General features: G+C 37.2%; 2 protein-coding genes across 5 annotated transcripts in view; one reads left to right on the top strand and one right to left on the bottom strand.

The window, feature by feature from the left end:
• Nucleotides 1-1,674: 1,674 nt before the first annotated feature.
• LOC122084047 (probable beta-1,4-xylosyltransferase IRX9H) lies at nt 1,675-6,894 on the top strand. 3 transcript variants are annotated; one of them, XR_006141815.1, is made up of 5 exons: nt 1,675-2,954; nt 5,195-5,444; nt 5,614-5,814; nt 5,979-6,099; nt 6,380-6,894. XR_006141815.1 is itself a non-coding variant. In XM_042652050.1 (5 exons), exons 2-4 carry the CDS (start codon nt 2,116-2,118, stop codon nt 5,779-5,781), a joined length of 1,257 nt encoding a protein of 418 aa, XP_042507984.1. In that variant the 5' UTR covers nt 1,676-1,884; nt 1,980-2,115; the 3' UTR covers nt 5,782-5,814; nt 6,380-6,894. The 3 variants fall into 3 exon arrangements, 2 of the variants coding, with proteins under 2 accessions (XP_042507984.1, XP_042507983.1); XM_042652050.1 differs by lacking the exon at nt 5,979-6,099 and having other exon boundaries at nt 1,676-1,884; nt 1,980-2,954; XM_042652049.1 differs by lacking the exon at nt 5,979-6,099 and having other exon boundaries at nt 1,676-2,954.
• A 1,798-nt stretch (nt 6,895-8,692) lies between these two features.
• Nucleotides 8,693-19,192, bottom strand: part of LOC122084046 (symplekin) — a 48,903-nt gene continuing 38,403 nt past the window's right edge. The window contains exons 21-27 of one of the 2 annotated variants that reach the window (XM_042652046.1): nt 17,970-18,065; nt 14,708-14,788; nt 14,552-14,623; nt 11,246-11,290; nt 11,027-11,110; nt 10,827-10,930; nt 8,693-9,292 (exon numbers count right to left, since the gene is read on the bottom strand). In XM_042652046.1, coding sequence (XP_042507980.1) covers nt 9,178-9,292; nt 10,827-10,930; nt 11,027-11,110; nt 11,246-11,290; nt 14,552-14,623; nt 14,708-14,788; nt 17,970-18,065 — 597 coding nt within the window. In that variant the 3' untranslated portion in view covers nt 8,693-9,177. Of the gene's footprint in view, nt 9,293-10,826; nt 10,931-11,026; nt 11,111-11,245; nt 11,291-14,551; nt 14,624-14,707; nt 14,789-14,883; nt 15,080-17,969; nt 18,066-19,192 lie in introns of those variants that run through there. The other variant, XM_042652047.1, reaches the window with a different exon arrangement.

Below are 19,192 nucleotides of genomic sequence, written 5' to 3'. Positions count from 1 at the left end.
AAAAAAAAAAAAAAATTTAGGAGAGAAGCACATAAGTTAGTCATTATATCATGATGAAAAATGGAAACTTTTTTTGTGTATATATATATATAATTTAGGGGAATAGGTTTGCATTCTTTATATTTTATAGACTATAAATTATTTGTATTTCTTATGAAATTTAGTGATGATGCTTTTTAAAGGCAATTTTCAGGAGAAAGAAACCTAAAATGTAATGAGTCCTACGCCCAAACATAGAAAGGGTGAAATTACCATTTTGCACCTTGTGAAAGATAAAAATACACACTTCATTGGCTTTCGTGTTAACAAAGGGTCACACTGCTTTAGGAACCTCACCCTAAATTTTATTTTACCTTTCAAACCAAGTGATTTGTATGCAAAATCAAGTCAAATATAAAAGCTAAATATTGAATGATTTGAACATCACCCTAAATTTTAATTCTTTTGTATATATTTTTTTTGCTGAAGATTAATCCTATTGTATATGGGTTTTGTAAGCATGTACTATTATGCCGTGGGGTTGTTAATTTTAAGTTCATTGTGTTTTACTACAAGTGTTTTGGTCTCTTTTTTTTGTCCCCAATTTTATTTGAATACTTAAATATTACCTCCAGACATATATGTGAGAATTGCTCATGGAATGCACCTTAAGCAATGTAAGAGTTGTTAACCTTAATACACATATATGACTCAATTCTATTAAATTTGGAGGACTTCTACCAACAATTATGTAATTCTACTTGAGCCAGTAAGTGGTACTCTCCTTCATTATTTGATAGTATTTTATTATATATTTGTCAAAGTCTTATACCTATCGTCAACATTCTCTTTCTTACAATACCTTCATACTTCTTGAATTTTTCGTTCACTCCTTATCTAGGAAAGCCCTCTCAATGACTCATGAGATAATATGTCCTTGGCTCCTCCCAGTGATTTATAAAACAATATGGCCTCTGCTTTCTCATGTTCTTTTTCTCAATAAATTCTTCTTATGGTAATTATAAATAGGCAAGATGCATCTTTGACCTTCGTATCAGTATTAGATGGATGATGGATAATCAATGTGGGCAGTAAGTTTGAAGTATGATTTCAATTTAGATATCGAAAGAACTCCCTCACATCGTAGGGGCCATCATTGGATCCTATTTGTTTGATAGAAAAAAGTGAAAAAATGGAAAAATAAGTGAAAAACTTGTACTTATTTCTCATAAACTATCACAAATATAAGTGTCATTAAATGAGGTGAAAAACTTACCAAACAAAATCATCAAACAAGATCATTTTATGCAATAACTATTATCCGATGATGTGGCCACTAAATTTTCCCACCTCTGCTTACTTCTAATGGCTTGTTTCCTTCTGCTTTTTAAAATACCCACCTCCATCCATTAAATGAGATTAAATTTCCATAAATACCCGTTTTCAACCTTTAAACGACATTTAGCGGGACAGGTCTTCCGTGCATAGACCTGTACTTCAGAGACGCGGCGTCGGGCATGCTTCGAGAATCAAGATTGGGTTGCCGTACTTGACTGTAGAAAGACGGTATTGCATCGAGTTTGCCTTCGTTTGTACATACTAGAGGAAATGATTTTCTTGGTAATATAAGGGTAGAAATGGTATTAGACATCAGATAACCAAAATTGAAATCTACCGTACTTCCAGGGTAATCGCCGCCTTTCTATACCAATGCCCCGCGTTTTTAAAGACGAAAATGAAGAAAGACGAAGTTGCAGAAAGAGTGAAGGAAAGGGACTCCTCCGTTCTTTCTTGGAGATCTCATTAATCGGATATCGAATCCTAAAAGCTACGGGCAATCGATTCTGTTCTCTCTCCTATTCACTTATTTTGTTCTTGATTGACTCGTTCATCAACATATTCTAGGTTTTTCCATCTAGTTGTCCAATTCGCTGCATTTTGTTTGATTTCCGATGCTCGAGATTATTGATTTTCGTTTTGTTCTGAAAAATTTTGTGTAGTTTTTTTCGGATCTCGGCTGCGGATCTAAATTTCCGTGATGATGATATCTCTGGTTGTCTCATCGATAGAAGCTAGAAACTCTTCGCGGAGCATATGAACTAGAAGGTTTACTCTGTGGTTCAATACAATAGAATTATGGCTTCCATTCGAAGACCTCTATCACCTGCTCATCACAGTCGTTCTTATCAAAGCGGAGGCAGTCCATTTGAGGTTCATTCTCCGACTCATAAGTTTCTTTCCGGTTCGAATTACTCGTCGAATTCGCCATATTATGCAGTGTTGGCCGTTGGATTTCGCCGATTTCTGGAGGGGATTTTCTTGCCGAAATACTCACGCAAGAGTTACCAGCGATGGAAGCGGTTCATGTATCTATTATTGCTGTGTTTTGTTCTAGGTTTCGGGTTAGGGCTCACGCCGTTTGGTGATGTCGATGACATTAGAGGACATGACTTACCGTATGTGATCAAGCTATCCACTTTAAACGTGCAACAGGGCGTTGGTGATACTGTTGGGGAGGAGAAGGTTGTGCTGGAGACGGTGCACAAAGATCTTGAGAAGGTTGTGCTGGAGACGGTAAACCAAGGTCTTGAGACCAAGTCTGAAATAGACCCAGTCGATCTTATCCCGCGGAAGCAGTTAATAATCGTAACTCCGACATACAATCGGCCTCTCCAAGCATTCTATCTCAATCGCTTGGGTCAGGTACTAAGACTTGTTCGGCCGCCTCTTCTGTGGATTGTGGTGGAGATGAACTCAGCTTCAAAGGAAACTGCAGAAATTCTTGGGAATGCTGGTGTCATGTATAGGCATCTTTTGTGCTCGAAGAATATGACAGACATAAAGGATAGAGGTGTTCACCAACGAAACAGGGCTCTCGAGCACATTGAACTCCATCGTCTAGACGGGATTGTCTACTTCGCAGATGATGATAACATCTATTCTCTTGAAATGTTTGAAAGCATGAGAGAAATCAGGTATTCTTCTGTTTAATTAGGCAAGCATCTCTTGATACGGCTGTGGTTACATCTGTGCTTTGCATTACCTGGGAATTTGTCAAAAAGTTTATTTTCTAGTTTTTGTACGATCCTCATGCTCAAAATCATTGGTTTACATTGTATCTGGTGGAGTTTTACTGATATTACTGATTTATCTGCCCACTCCACCTCCCTTCTTCCAACTCCCCTAACTAGTGGGTATAGAACTTTTACCAGTTGAGGAGTTTGATGAAGCAAGGGAATTCAGGTTCTTCCTTGGAATTATGAACCAATGAGCAAGTCCAATTTACGAATAGAAAATATCAATTATTCATCTTCTAAGGGGTGTTTCAACTATGAGGATCAAACATAGCCTTTTGGTCTGTGTGTTTCGTTGTGTTGTTGCATCTCTTTCCATTTCCTTCCAAACAAACTTACCCTAACACTATCATATAATAACAAAAGTATAGTATTGAACTTTCTTGTATATTTTTATCTATTAAGTGTTAATACATGAAAGTAAACTCAGCATAGTGTGCTTGCTCTAGAATCACCAACACTAGTCCAAACATGAAACATGCGTGATTCATTCTCAACCAATGATCAATAATACTCATCAGTGGTCAGCATTCATTTCTGTACATGAGTGTTGGATTTAATAAAAATGATGCTTCACTTTCTCTGAAGTCCTAACAGAAAACAAGTAGATATGGAAAATAGGGCGGCATTTTCTCTTAGTTTTAGTCTTGGGCCTTATTTGAGACAACATCAAAATACATTTGCAAAGTTTTTGAGAAATATTGAAATTTATCCTTGACGTAAGCTCTTTGATCATCATGCTGCCCCTCTGGATTGATTTTATTCTTGTCTCATCCATAAATTGCATAAAAGTCTGCCTGCCCAAAGTTGCTTTTTGTCTTTTGCTTACATGTTACTTCTGGCTTCACATTTTGGATTTCTAATGTGAATTTCATTTTTGGATTTGTAACTTTTTTCTATTTTCACTATTATATTGTGCCCCTATCTTATTAATTTTCTATTCAGCTTTTACCATATGTATGCACATTCCTTCTTCTATCATAAAATAGCATTATGTTTTTCCTCATTACAAAGCTGTGAGTGAAGGCATAAACTAATTTCTCCCATGAAAAATTGTTTTACCTGGAGATGAAGTAAAAACAGGGGGGAAAAGGATGTTCAGTGTATACATTGGATCAAAATTTTCCTTTTGGTGTAGCATGTAGAAAACGAAACCCTGATTCAAGATTCCCCCTCTTTTTAAGTTTATCTTGAGAGCTTGACTCACTTTGTTTTAATGAATAGTTATTATTATTATTATTATTATTATTATTTTAAATAGATAGTGACAACTAAATGAATCATATCATTTATCTGAAATTTCTTTGTTAGTTAAGTATTAGGATTATCATAAACTAGTTTTCTAGATGATTTCATAGAATTAGTATAGAAGTGGTTGGGTTTTAAGTCTAATCTTACCCATAAATATGATTGCTTATTTACAACAACTCAGCCTTGTCTCAACTAAGTGGAGTCAGCTACATGTATCCTAAAGATTTCTTATTTAGGTGAAGTACTTTTTTTTTTTTTTTGGGGAAAATATTTCCTGTATTCTACATTGAGGATGTGTTCATTTGTCCAGATAGCAAAAGAAAAGAACAGATAAGAAAAGAAAGGAATGTAGAGGAAATGAAAATAACCATGAAAATTAATGTAAACTTTATTCTCCGTGTTCTTTTGTACAGAAGTCTTCACAATGAAGGAATTATTCTCTTTTAATCAGTTGTCTATTACACATTCGTGTGTGGGGGGGGGGGGGGAGATGCAGAAAAGGTGATTTTCCCTTGGTATATGGAGAAGTCTTGTAGATTTATCTGGATTTCTCTCCCAGAGAAATGACAAGCTTTAGGAAATTCTCGTTTTTTGAGCGCTTCATTTCCTTGGCCAAGTTGACTTTTGCAGAAAAATCAGAACCTTCTATATACCCTGCATGTTTTCCCTCTGCAAAACTTTCCTTTTCTGCATGGAGCCTACCTCTCTGATGAATAAGACTTTCAATCTGTATTTCTATTTTCCCTTAGATAACATAGTGGTTGGTTTGGAGTGTATTACAATTGCTGATAATCTGAAGAGTTGGAGTTTTAACATTGTGAACCTCAGTGCTTGCACATACTTATTCCTTTTCTTGTGCGATTCACAACTTTATTCTTGGTAATGTGCAGACGCTTTGGCACTTGGCCTGTTGCTATGCTTGCTCAGAGCAAAAACAAGGCCATACTGGAAGGTCCAGTATGTAATGGGAGTCAAATAATTGGATGGCACACTAATGAGAAGAGTAAGAGACTGAGAAGGTTTCATGTTGATATGTCAGGATTTGCATTCAACAGCACCATCCTATGGGATCCCAAGAGATGGCAACGCCCCATTTCAGAACCTATAAGGCAGTCAGACACGGTGAAGGAGGGATTTCAAGTATGCACTCCAACACCCTCCTCCCCTCACAAAAAAAAAATATATTATATTTTTCCTTAAAAAATTATTATCCTTTTAATGAAAATATCTTTTGTGAACTTTCCTTTCACTGGTATTTCTGTTCAGCATGCAATGATATAGACTCTGAGCTGGTTTGTATTCTCCCCAGGAGACTGTGTTCATAGAGCAGGTGGTGGAAGACGAGAGTCAAATGGAAGCCATATCTCTTGGCTGTTCAAGAGTGATGAATTGGCATCTCCATCTGGAATCTCATAGTCATGTTTATCCTAAGGGTTGGGTGCTTCAGAAGAACCTTGATGTTGATGTTCTCAAGTGATGAACTACAACCGTATGAGATACACAGAGACAGGTTTGGTTCGTAAATACCTCAGTATTTTGTATGCATTTCTCTGTTTTGCAAAACATTCCAATTACTATTGGCACTTAGAGAGGTTGGGCATGTCTATAAATATCTATTTGCATTCATTTTCACCTTGATTTGTCAACATTTGTAATCATCTGATTTGCATGCAGTGTCCAGAAATGTGGAGTATTCCAATGGGTAACATAAAAAATCAGGGGTTTATAATGGAAAACGAGCGTGGGTTTCGTTTGCCTTGCTTTTGTTGGAACATTCTGATAAACTGACAGCTAAGTAAGAGAGGGGAAAGCAGATATGCCCCACCTGCTTGCAAACTGAATTAGTCTATTTTGTCTAATTTTTTGTACTGACAGCTAAGTAAGAGAGGGGAAAGAAGATATTTCTTTTGCCCCACCTGCTTGCAAACTGAATTAGTCTGTTTTGTCTAATTTTTTGTTGGGATGACCCTATTTTTCTTGCAACAGAGGGCCTGCTTGTGCTATCCTTTTCTTCCCTCCCTCACGTGATAGAGAAGACTATGTTCTTAAATGTTCTTTGTCTTTTGTCTTGACAGTGCTTTGTTCACATTGAAATTTCTCGGCTCCCTCATTTCTCTGCTGAGGATCAGTACCAAATTCACTGTCAGCCAGCAACCTTGGTATATACAAATATACAAGCACTGGAAGTCGCCCAAACCTAACTGGACAGCAGTGATTTCCAACAACAACAATTCATCTGCCTAACATTCTTTTGCAGGAAGCAGCACTCAAATCTTCTTGTAAAGTTGATATTGTCCACAGGTGGCACACATCCAAATATATTGTCTCAGTTGTGGAATGTGTTTATTTGTATCTCTACCATGTGTATCAAAATCAAGAAACCCCACTATAGTATTGGTTTTACAAAATTTATTTCACGAAATTGCTTCAGTGTTAATTTATTGTTTCATGAAATTACTTCAGTGCAATAGTGTTTTTTATTTTTTTTGGCACTGTGGGTAATGGCCCCAACTTAAATGCCTCTGGTGATTTGGAATTGGCCCCTTCTGGAAATTACTATAATCGGATGTTCTTGATTGCGTTGACTTTACTCTTTATTCCTGGGTGGCTACAGATTATGGTTAAGGAGTTGGTGATTGTTTTCATGCAAATTCGCATTGATGGGCCTTGGGCCTGGTCTATAATTCTGTGAAGAGAAAGATAAAGAAGAGGGAAGGGGAAAGGGGAAAGGATTAAGTTTTGGAATACGGTTTAGTGCTTAACCTTGCTTAAATATATTGGGCATGATTTTCCTAATGAGGACATGTTTGGTTTGCTGGATTCTGTAGGTCAATATTTTATAAGCAAGAGGTTGCCTTAGGTTGGTTTTCAAGTTAATTATTAGATTATTATATCTGAAAGGGTAGTTTCAACGAATGGATTTCAACAAAATCCCTAATGATGCATCATTGAAATTAATATTAATTACTAGTGCTAATTCTTGTTTAAAGATTACATTAAGGCACCAATTATTGGTGTTAATTAAATCTCAGAAGCTTCTTATGTTTAAAACAATCTACAGTTCGAAAAGAAAGGTGCAGAAAGAACGCGAATCATCATGGAAGACCAATTGAAAGATTAGTCATCTAATGTTGACAATTAAAAACAATCTTATGCGGTAGTTCATCAAAATATTTGAATTGTTTAATACTCAAAAAATATAGCTGTAAACTATAGTTTACATACCCTACTCTTGCCGACAAAACTGATTTAATTGTAGTGAAACTCTTAGGACGCACTATCAACCAATATAGTGTTTTTAGTTATGGGAAGGTCATTTTCAACGTATGGACATCCCACCGTTCGATTTGTCATATGTTTTAAAGTATAATTGTCAAGGTGTCACCTTATGTTTTATTTCTCAAATGCCTAGAGTTGCCTAAACATTGTGACAACTATGATTGAAAACTTAATGATTTGTATTGCAAATTTTTGAAAAAATGTACACAGAATACAGTGCGAGTACTCCGATTGGCTTGACATAGAGATGCCATTACAACAAGACAGCATATATATCCATCCCAAAAGCTTTATTGGGAAATTATATCAGGGAAAAGCTTTCCCCACCTCTAGGAAATAATCTCCTTGACAGCCACTTAATTTGCCACGTGTAAATATCACATGTCAAATAAGTATTGGATATTGAGAGAATATCTGATTAAACAAGTCAAAATTTCCACCTCAAAGGATCTAAGGTTTAGAAGCTCCTCCCCCCATTGAGTGGCCTGATACCCTGCAGTGAATAAATTCGTATTCACCAATGGTGCAGGAAAAGTCGGTCCTAATTATCTTATCCACGTTATCATTCTAACTCCCAACCAAAAAAGAATCTATCAAAGATAGGGACTGATGCGGCTGTGTACTTTTTGAGTTGGTGAATGTACCAAGCATCTGAATGTCTTATAATCAATTTTCCCAATTTAATAGCAAAAGCTGAAAAGGTTATCAGTAGCATAAGGATCAACTTTTCCACTACCTGATATCAAACCCTTCCCAAGGCAAGGACAGAGGAGTGTAATGGACAGCAATCAAGGTTAATGGGATGTTCAAAGCACAAGCAACAAAGACTGAAGGAGGGGCTCGCCACAAACAATGCTGGCTACATCTTCATAGCAGCTAAACCTTCTATGGTACCAGCTTCAATGGCATTACATGCAACCATGCAAGGTAGGTTCATGTAAACTCCATAAATTAACCTTCTATGGAACTCGAATATAGCTTTTGTATACCTCTTTCCATTATGGAACATGGTTAACACTTTCAATGAAAGAGAGGAATCCCACAATACATTAGAGAAGAACATAGAAATCCTTATTTTCCCAAATACCTAAGAGTTGGAAGAGGAAAAGTTTGATGCAACAGCATACACTTTTCATTGCCTAAATAAATTATACCAAAATTTACCCAAGTTACAGACCTAACCAATCACATGCTTAAACATGCCCTGGTTTATGCAGCAAAAGAAACATTAGATTCAAAATTAAAATGAAATGAAATAAAATAAAATAAAGAAATTACGAAATAACATAAGGAAATTAGGCAAAAATGAGAAAAGAAGAAGAAAATGAATACTGAGATACAGCTATTGTACATTCCCCAATGGGAGGCTACTCGAGGCTGGAACAACCTTTTAGACAATAAATCCTCGGATTCCACCTCATAAGATCAGCTCAAACTCGTATGTGACCTGTCTCAGCAGCCATTCTTGGGGAACCAGAAATTTCAGGGAACATCCGTTCTGCTCCTGTTTATACTTCTGGCAACGGTAACCGTGTGAATGGGACTAACCATCGGTCACAGATCCATAATGTCTTACAAGCACAGTTGCCATTTCTCAAGTCAGCGTTGTACCATGAACTGAAGAACTTGTGTCTGAAGCATGCAAAGATGGAAGATAAGATCTTTGCATATGTGGTTCATTAGCAAGACCCAAAACCACCAGCATTGACCTGCTTTTATGCAATTGAGTCAGCAAATAAATTTACCAATTGGGCAACATGACTACTCTCAATCACAGAAGTTATAAGACATGACTGCATAGTCTGTTTTTTTTTTTGTTGGGGGAGGGGTGGGTGTAGATCTGCATGGTCGTTTTCAGGAGAACCAAATGGCAGTTCCATTCTGAGACACTCAAAAAAATAAAGGTTCTTTTTTCCCCTTTTAGGCATAGGTTGATCCAGTCAACTCCAATCCTCCTCTTTCAGCCTTGGTGGAAGCATTTATTGAAGAAAATTTCTTACTAATCCATTTCCCCCTTAACTCTTCATAGCTTAGGCCTTGTATCAAGTATGACGTTGAATAGAGCTAATCTGAAGGGGGGAAAAAGAATCATGAATCCCTTCCTAGTATGTTGTACTAATATCATGTGAATATATATATATATATATATAGATATAGATATAGATATAGACATAGATATATCTTTTTATTTTTCTTTTGTTGTAAGGCCCTAAGGAGAGTTGAACACTTGACCTCTTAATTTTGAGTTGTTGGTCATTGCCAACCAAGCTACCCCTTGGGGCACTATATGTGTTTTGTGTTTAAACACACATCTGAAGTACACTTGCAAGTGATACAACTGGGTCATCCAGTTGTTGAGTCACCATGGGAATGGCAGTCATGATTACAGATTGGCTTGGACCTTAACGTGAACTAGAGCTTCCATTTGGGCGATCCGGAACATATAGGGTGTGTATTCAAATGGTAAAGCTCACAAGATTGGATAGTAAGAAAGCTTGGGTAAGTGCATTCTTTTTTTATTGACTTCCAAAAGTTGTTCCATCAGTTCACCAATGTGTCACAAATTGAGTAGTCCAGGTAAAATTTTATCAAAAAGAAGAAATGGATACAACTACTTCTTCGCCAGTTGTGTCACTTGCAAGTGTACTTCAGATGTCCGTTTAAACACAATATTCATATAGTGCCCCGAGGGGGTAGCTCGGTTGGCAAGGACCAACACCTCACAATCAAGAGGTTATGAGTTCAACTCTCCTTGGGCCCTTATAACAAATCTACCTGAGGTTTGCAAGTAAGCCATCTTATGAGCTTTACCCAAACATATGCTATAGATCATGTTAAGATTCTAAGCCAATCTGAAACTATGACTACCATTTCATAGGTGGCCAAACAACTGAATGAACCATTTGTCTGTGTACGTTACATGTATGTCTAAACACTATACCAGTTGAGTACCATAAAAACTAGTAAGGGGTTCAAGATTCACTTCTCCTTATCACATGGATTTTGAAAAAAGACAAGGACTTCAAAAAGCATAGTTTGGCATCAGATTACAAGACAAAAACTCTTTTAACCAGTATAGCATAGGATATCAAGTGGACAAATACCACTGCAGAGACAAAAAAAAAAAAAAAAAAAAAAAAAAAAACAAAAAAAACAAAAACAAAAACAAAAAAAAAAAAATTTATGGGTTGGAGATTGGTGTTCCTCATCATGGGATGTCAGATGGATACAAGAAAATGATACCTTGGTAATGAAGTTCTTATGTTAGGCTGGCTGGCATGAGCAGCAAGTGGGCCTCTGAGGTTTGCATGTTTGTTAAGTGCACTCTCAAGCTGTGGAGGTGGCAACTGCAAGAAATGGACCACACAAGGCGTCAATAAACCATGAAGTCTAAAATAGGCACCATTGGATGCTGAAGTATTCATAGCATAGACCATACAAACCTGCAATAGAACAGGGAAAGAATGAGGTTGTGTCTGAGATGCGCATTTTAAGAACCCTACCCACAACTTTGGCATCTTCCATATCTGAAATAAAAGGGTTCATCACCATCACAGTTATCAAACAACCACCAGAATAAAAACTGCTGATCCCACAACCCTGCAGAGGGGCATAAAAAAGATGTAGCATAATTGCACAAAAATCTACTAAAGCAAGCATACCTGTTTACTAACAAGTTTGGAGAGTATCTCCATGACGAAATCAACCTGAAAAATAACAGTTAAAGCATGTTAAACTATCCTAAGTCAACGATGGTCCATCCATCATTCAGAAGCTGCCATGCATAACACAAACATGTAAAGAGATAGTGAAGTACTTATTTTTAATCAATAACAGAGTTGCATTTTATTGAAACATTAAGAAAACTATGTGGGGCACATCAATTACAGACCCAGCCACTGAAACCCCAACATCTTGCACTCCCCAAGACAGGAAAAAAAGAATCAACTTTCCAGCATAAAAGCAGGCAGCTCCACCCATTCACATCTGAAATAAACTTCAACTCACCTGATGCAGTACAAGGCCAGAACAAACAGGCCCGATAAATAGTCTGCTTAGGTTATAACTCGACTTAACCAGACTATTGCTATCTAGTTAATAGCTGGGTAGGTAGGAGTTTCTATTTCCATGTACTTTCTATTATTATTGTTTAATTTCTCATTTTCTAAAACTTGCTTGGTAGCCAAGCTACTCCCCACGCCATAGGGAGTTCCTATTCTTGTAATGTTCCATTGATTAATATAAACACAGATATAGGGATATAAGAGCCCACGATTTTTGTTATTGAAATAAATTGTGTTCTCAATGGAATGGAGACGCAAGCTACCGTGGTGAATCAACAGCAACCCTAGGTTGGGTGGTGGTGAAGCATCCCACAGGCCTTGTTGAAACCAGGTCTCTTCCTACTATTCAGTCATATTTTCAGCAAGGAAATTCCCTCCGACCGTGGCCTTAAACAAGGTGTTTCTCACCTTTCATTTTGATTTTATTTATTACCTTTACATTGCTATAACAGTTCTACAGTTTTCCAAGCTTCCAGTCACCCAGGGTTTCTGTCTGTCAAATTTTTTTTGATGTTTTCGCTGTCCTCTTGTATGTCAACGATTGTTAGGGTGATATTTGATATTCTATTTATCTTCTCTGACTGTCATAACCATGGAAGTCACTGTTACCCTCTGTTTTGCAGGTCTGATTCATGGTTTCTGTTAACTTGCTGATTCTGGCTGCAGGTAATTAGTTTGTTAATCTGAACAATCCAGCCCTTGGCTTGATCCCTTCTTTGAGTAATATGTTCTTCCCTGTTAACATTCCCCTCATCAGGCCATCTGTAGCACTCATAGCTACAGCTCTAACTCGATTATTTCCTAATAATTGCTGTACCTCACAAGTCACATTAATTTGCTTGTGTCTTTAATTTGATGACCTTACCTGGTTTTAGAAGTTAGATCTTCCCCTGATTTCAGCAAATTTTTATTAATTTTCAAGCTGCTAATTCAAGTGATTGAATGTTGGGTACCATAGGGCTATGGATAGGCAACCTAGACAATCTGAATTTAAACTTTGATTGAAGCCCATACGGATGAGTTATTCACTTGAAATCGAACCAGATTTACTGCTGGTTCGGATTATCATGATGTTGAAGAAGACTATTCCTCTATTTACAACTAAGGACAGTTTACTCCTAACTTAAACAACCGCCCTTTATGTCCTAACTTTTGTTCTATTATTCTCTAGGCCATTTTTGAAATACCAGATTGGTCCTTACCTTTTAAATTTATAATCTATATGCCCTTGATTCTGTTTTCTTCTTTCAAAGGTCCTAAATTGTTCCATAAAATTACCAAATTGCCAATACACCTTCATATTAGTCTTCATTTTGTCCCTTGGACCCAAAATTTAGGGTTTTGGAACCTAGAGTTGCATTAACCCTTGGATCTGCATCACTCTCCCTCGATCCTTTATCCCATTTTCTTTCTCCCTTTTCCTTCCAATCATCTCTCTCTTTAAGAATGCCACCCAAATCAAACTTTTTTATCTGGTGAGTAATTAATTCATTACCAAAGAAAGGGAAAAAAGAGGGACTCCCAAGAAAAGGGACAGAAGAACAACAATGCAAAGCTGACCCAACCTTCAATTAGAGGGGAAGGGGATAACAAATAAAAAATTAACTTGTTTTGAGGGGGTCGATGCACCGCAAGGGGGTCGAATAAAAATAGCAACTAATCTCGAACGTGATGGCAGACAAAATCTGCTGGAGGGGTCTTGAATTTGAGGTCCAACATCTGAGATTATGCTCCCACCAGATATGGTGGAGGGCAGCACCAAGGCAAGCTTTCCCATTGGGTCACAACAGGAGCTTCCAGCAAAGGACATGTCCACCTAATTCCACTCTATCAAAGGGTAAGAATTAAGATCCTTCTCCTCCTAGGCCAGCACTTCGATAAAAAGCCTTTCCAAACTGAAGAAGAAAATAGGCAAGTGAAGAATAGATGATCTACATCTTTCGAAGAGTTCCAACGAAGGTAGCAGTTGGGAGAATCTGGAATCTGCCTCTGGATAAGGAAAGACTGCGTAGGTAGGCAGCGGGAGAGGGCGCACCAGACAGTAAAACTGCGGCGAGGAATGGGTCTCTTGAACCAGACTACACTTGCAACAAATCAAACTTTACCACCCTAAAATCCTTCCTCTTCCATTGTCTCTCTCACTAATGCCTAACTAAATTTTTGCATTAGTTTTTCTTTCTTTTTCTTTTTACTAGTGGAGTTGACATTCAGATATATCGTAATCTAATACATCACTTACGGCCATTCATACATATTCTTGGACTTTTGGTTTGAAGAATTATTACCTGGCATATTATTGCCAAACACTTTTTGGGGTACTTAGGAAATTCACAGAATGGTACATGTTCCTGGGACAGGAGCAGCATACTGAGATCCAAACAGGCCCTACACATAATAAATGGACTACTGAATAGGTAAAGCCGAAGTCACAAGAGCATGCACAGTAAACCCATGGTTTGCTAAACCTATGGTACATTATTTCCTAATTGATGAGCATTTATAAATTTCCTTATTCTCCACAGAATCTTCAAAATTTTCCACACTATTATCATCAAATGGACAGCATAAGGCATAGAACTCCTGTCAAGTGTCAACACTAAAGCTAGGGACTAAGTGATAGAACCTAACTAGTCATTAATAGGCACTTAAAATAGATTTCCCAGTTTCTCAAATGATGATATATTAAGGAAGGAATCTCACAATCTTCTTCTTGTGAGTTGATGAAAAGTTAATGTTCATCCCACATTCTCAATGACATATTATGAAGATAAATGATATACAAACAACCGTAAAGGACACACTCACACGAGCCAATCCACAAAAGCAGCAACACAGTAAATAGTCAGCAGAGGCATCTGACATTGAAACCAAACTAAAAAGTAATTAATGGAAAATTGAAATTACCAGAGTAGGAAAAGCATCAATGGCTTGAATTACTGTTCTCATGAATAGTAGGGGTAGAGGTGTTTGATCAACCTGTAACTTGAAATGCTTAGAGAGAGCAAGTAGTATTTATGATGCACATTAATTTAAATTAGCATCTGGATGATGTTTACATACCAGCATGATCAAGGCCTTTGCCAAGACTTGCTGTGTAAAAACTGTGCGTTGCTCAAAACAAGCCGAGCAGGCATCCGTTATCTGGAACCACATTAAATGGATGCTTTAATATAAGAAACAAAACCACATAAAAATTAATAAAACATTGAAATCTATGGTATGGCTTTGGTATTAAGAAACCACACCTACCACTTGGAAGAAACGTTGAAATCTACACTACCAATAGCCCTCACAATGGCGTATTGATGGAAAAGGAAATAGCCCATGAAGCAGGCTGATGTGATCCACTTAGGGTGGGTTCTCTCAATGCAGTGATGATGTTATGCAGGACCTGAGACTCGCATGAACAGTGAGGCTTATAGTCCATGTTACCTGGAGACTTCAAATAATGAGCTGTGTACCCATGTCCAAACATCATGTAAGCCAATGAGAAGGCAAAGATTGGAATCTTTGCTGCATAAGGTGCACCCTTTGCATAGCCAGGTAATGGCCAAGGCAATATAGTTATTTTTAGGACCTGGTCGGGTTTAGTTGGCATTTGGGCTTTGTTATGGAAGCCATTTTTAAAATACCTTTTGAGCTTCGATTTAAATTTCATCAATGTGTCAAACAAAATGCATATGGAGTTCACCTGAAATAATTTGGATTCTCACTTCCAAAGTTGTTGGTTGCTTTAAAAGGACCAAGCAATGGTTTTAAAGCACTGGACAAGCTGGGTTGACTGGTAAGCACAACACAAGTATAACTGCTATGCCAAGTTTTGCAGCACGTAGGCATGAACTTGCATGTTATTCGCAAGTTTTACAGTGCACCCTTAACATGCAATCAGTAGATTCCCCCCCCCCCCCCGGGAGGATGCAGATAAAACTCATGATTGTACTCATTTTAGTGGAAATAAGCCTTGGATAGAGTTATATATGTGTTGGTCCTTAGCCACTTTAACAGGATTTACTTTATTAATTTAATTAGAGTCCTTATTTTGAGTTTCCTAATCAATTTATGTTACCTCACCAGTTCAGGATCGATTTAAACCTTTCTTTTTGAGCTTGAGTCTGTTTTTTGAGTATTTCATATAAGTTTGTAAGGGGCTACAGCCCTGCCAATGAATTTGATGAAAAAAGTAGTGGCTTTTGCCTACAATTTCTATGAAATTCAGAAACTGTCGTTAGATGCAACAAACTAATGGTGGGATTCTAGTCAAGGACTAGGTGAGATGCTTACTTCATATCCTCCTCCTCTAATCCTTCCATCAATTCCAAGTATGAATTAGGAAACAACTTTCACTCATTCGTGTCCTTTAGTTGCTAAATATGTTGCTAGTTAATGGTCTGAAATTGACATCCACTTGTTTAAACCTCCATTAATGTTCTGGTTCTAATCTGTGCATAAAACCCTGTTTTCCTTCAAGTTTCTTCTTCGAACTGATTTCTGAGAATCTTATTTCAAGTCTGATTTCACTCAACTCAGTTTCCAACTTCACTTTTCTAGCTCTCATTTCTACTTTACAATATCATACTTATTAAATTATTATTGGTTTGTCTACCACAGGTGTAAGGGCAGTAGTGTCTTTCAGTTTCTCTTCTTATTCTTTAATGGTTTAAGTTATATTGTTAAGTGAAGGACAGGTATGTAATTTTCCTTTAGTACTTAGTATTTAATAATACTTGCTGCTGTCAATAGGGAAAACACACAAGTCTATTGACAGTTTCTTTTCTCCCCATCTTTCTCTCTTGCGGATCATCTTGTTCCATTTCTTTCTTCTTCTTTTCTTGCCTACTGCTAGTTATTAGCTTGATACTATCACATGGTATCAGAGCAATAACTCATCACTGTTGATTCATTCTGTTGGCAGTTTTGAGGGTCACCCAAGGTTCGTGGGTGCATTGCAACAACTTGCTGCTTGCAGTATTGTTCATGAGATTATGGCTGAGATCTGATCACTATACATCTGAAGATGGGAGATTAATTCCTTCTATGCTCATCAGATCTCTGTTCTTGCAAGAATCCTTGAATTCTATTTTCGTGACTAGTTGATATTGGGTGATCTGTACATCAGATCATGCTGTACTTTATAGAGAAGCTACTTGTATTACTATCTACCTTTGATTGGATTTTCAGAGTGATCAGATAGTCCCTTCATCTGATCTTGGTTTTCTCTTGTTTTGAGGGTTTTTTCCTCCACTGCGACAGAAGGTTTTCTGTTCTTTTGCTGTGATATGGATCAGGTTCTATTTTTGATCCATTGGTTAATGAAGACCGTGGCATGCACCTCCATTATGTTCTACACTCAGTATTTGTTTGTCGCTGTGATTCAGGGGTAGTCGTGCTTATTGTATATGTTGATGACATAATTATTTCTGGCAGTGATTCTTCTGGCATTGAGAAGGGTAAGTCTTATTTAATTTTCAGAAAAAGAAGATTTAGGTGTTCATAGGTATTTTCTACTCCAGAACTCTTTAAAAAAAAAAAAAAATCATTTTCTTTACTCAAATCATCTCCAATTGAAGGGAGCTGTATTACATATATAATGACCTTCCAAAATTCCTAAATTTGACTCACAAAAGGACTCTTAATCACTCTCTTATACTGACTTAAAGTGAATAGTCTTAAAACAGAACTCTCAGAAGCTATTAAGTATCATAATCTAATTCAAACACTTGACCACTAATCCCGTGTACTAACTTTACCACCACTTTATAGGCTTATAAATTAGTTCCATTACATCAATAAACCCAAAATAGCAGGCCCAAGAGCCAAAGAACCCAACCATGGGGCAAAATAAAGTCTTCCGAGGCCCAATCGGTCTGATTGGACACCCTTAACAGCATCATTGCTCCTTCCAATTTAGCCTTCTAAAGCATTGGGACAGTTGCCATTCAGAAACTAGCCCATTGGGCATCTTCTGAACCCACAACAGCTGCATTTCTGCTAGGTCAGTACAGTCCTAAAGTTATAACTTCCGGACCAAGTTGGGCAGCACAGATTTGCAGGTTCTTCTTCAGTTTGAAGGAGCACACCTGACTCTGATCTTTTAGATTAGCATCTTTGACTTCCTCTAGTTTTCTCTGCCTTTACTTTGTAGGTTTATATCATATGTTCTAGGCAGACCCACCACTTACTAGATACTACCAAAGAGATTTCTCACACCAAAAACTATAAAATGAAAGGTCCACTTCCATCCATTATGCAGTTGGTAAATAATTAACATGACCTACTTTAATTATTAAAACTGTGATACTCAAAACAACAAGAGAAAACTTGCCTTTTTAAGTGCAATTCCATCTTTGTCAGGATTAATGTCGTGGATGGCAACCAACACTTCTGCAGGTGTTAAAGCTGGACCTGTATGAGCTGAACCCTGCATGCAATGTGTAAGAATACTCAACATTTGCAACACAGCAAAACCTCCATTGATAGTCCATCTCATTTGATCTATTCCAATTCAATATTAAGCAATGATGGATGACAGTGCTGTCCGAAAAAAGTTGGACAACCCAGACACAACATGACATGTGACAAGAATTACCATATTTCTCCTATTTCAAGTATTGAAGAGAAATTAATACAAGGGAATACCATATATAGTATCACAATGTCACTCTGCAAAACTGATCCATGTCAGGGGTCTGCTTAACCTTTACGGTGGCATTCACGTTTATCATTTTCTTTTGAAGTAACTTGAAGTACCCATAGATCCAATGTCATTTAATACTTAAGTAAATAATGGAGGGACAAACAAAATGGTAAGACCTTTTGATTCTAAAAAGAGTCCATACATAGTTTTATATTTGGTAGTTAATCTCCCCATCTAGTCTCACTGGCTGGAACTATCATTAGAAAACAGCATACATCATTACATGCCTTCTTTGTATCCTAGGGAATTCATCCATAATATAAAAGACTACAAGCTTGATGCCATCTCTCATGTAAGCCCAAAGTTTAAGGAGTGATTAAGGTTGAAAACCCGTAACTTTTCAGAATTGCCTTTCCATACTAACCTAAGCTTTCTTCAAGTTGGGTAATAGATGAATGTGGTATTCAATGCAGAGGGAAAAATGGAAAAATTAATAAAAACTCACGACCTGATTTTTTTGAGATGGACAAAGAATTTAGGACAGCCAAAAATGGAAAGGACGACTGTCCATGTGGGACAAAGGGAGTACTGAGTACCTTTTTTTTTTGGCCGACTCATGTACCCATATAAGTAATCTTGGCTTTTAAATTTCATTTTATATTCTCATCATTCTGTTTCATTAAAACTGAATATATACAATTATATTTCCATGCTCTGCTAATGAAAAAAAAAGAAGAAGTTAATTGAAATCCAAGAAGATGTGACAGTTTTGGCATGTGCAGTAGGCCTTGAAGTTTCTATTACCAAGGAAAAAAAATGAATGAGTCTATTAAGTGAATAAAAAAAAGATTGAAGGTCTTTTGCAATTTTTTTTTTCTTTTGTGTGTGTGTGTGTGTGTTGGGGGGGGGGG

The sequence above is a fragment of the Macadamia integrifolia genome, chromosome 7 (genome assembly GCF_013358625.1).
Source record: "Macadamia integrifolia cultivar HAES 741 chromosome 7, SCU_Mint_v3, whole genome shotgun sequence".
Classification (NCBI taxonomy): domain Eukaryota; kingdom Viridiplantae; phylum Streptophyta; class Magnoliopsida; order Proteales; family Proteaceae; genus Macadamia; species Macadamia integrifolia.
This window is presented reverse-complemented; position numbering and strand designations above follow the sequence as displayed.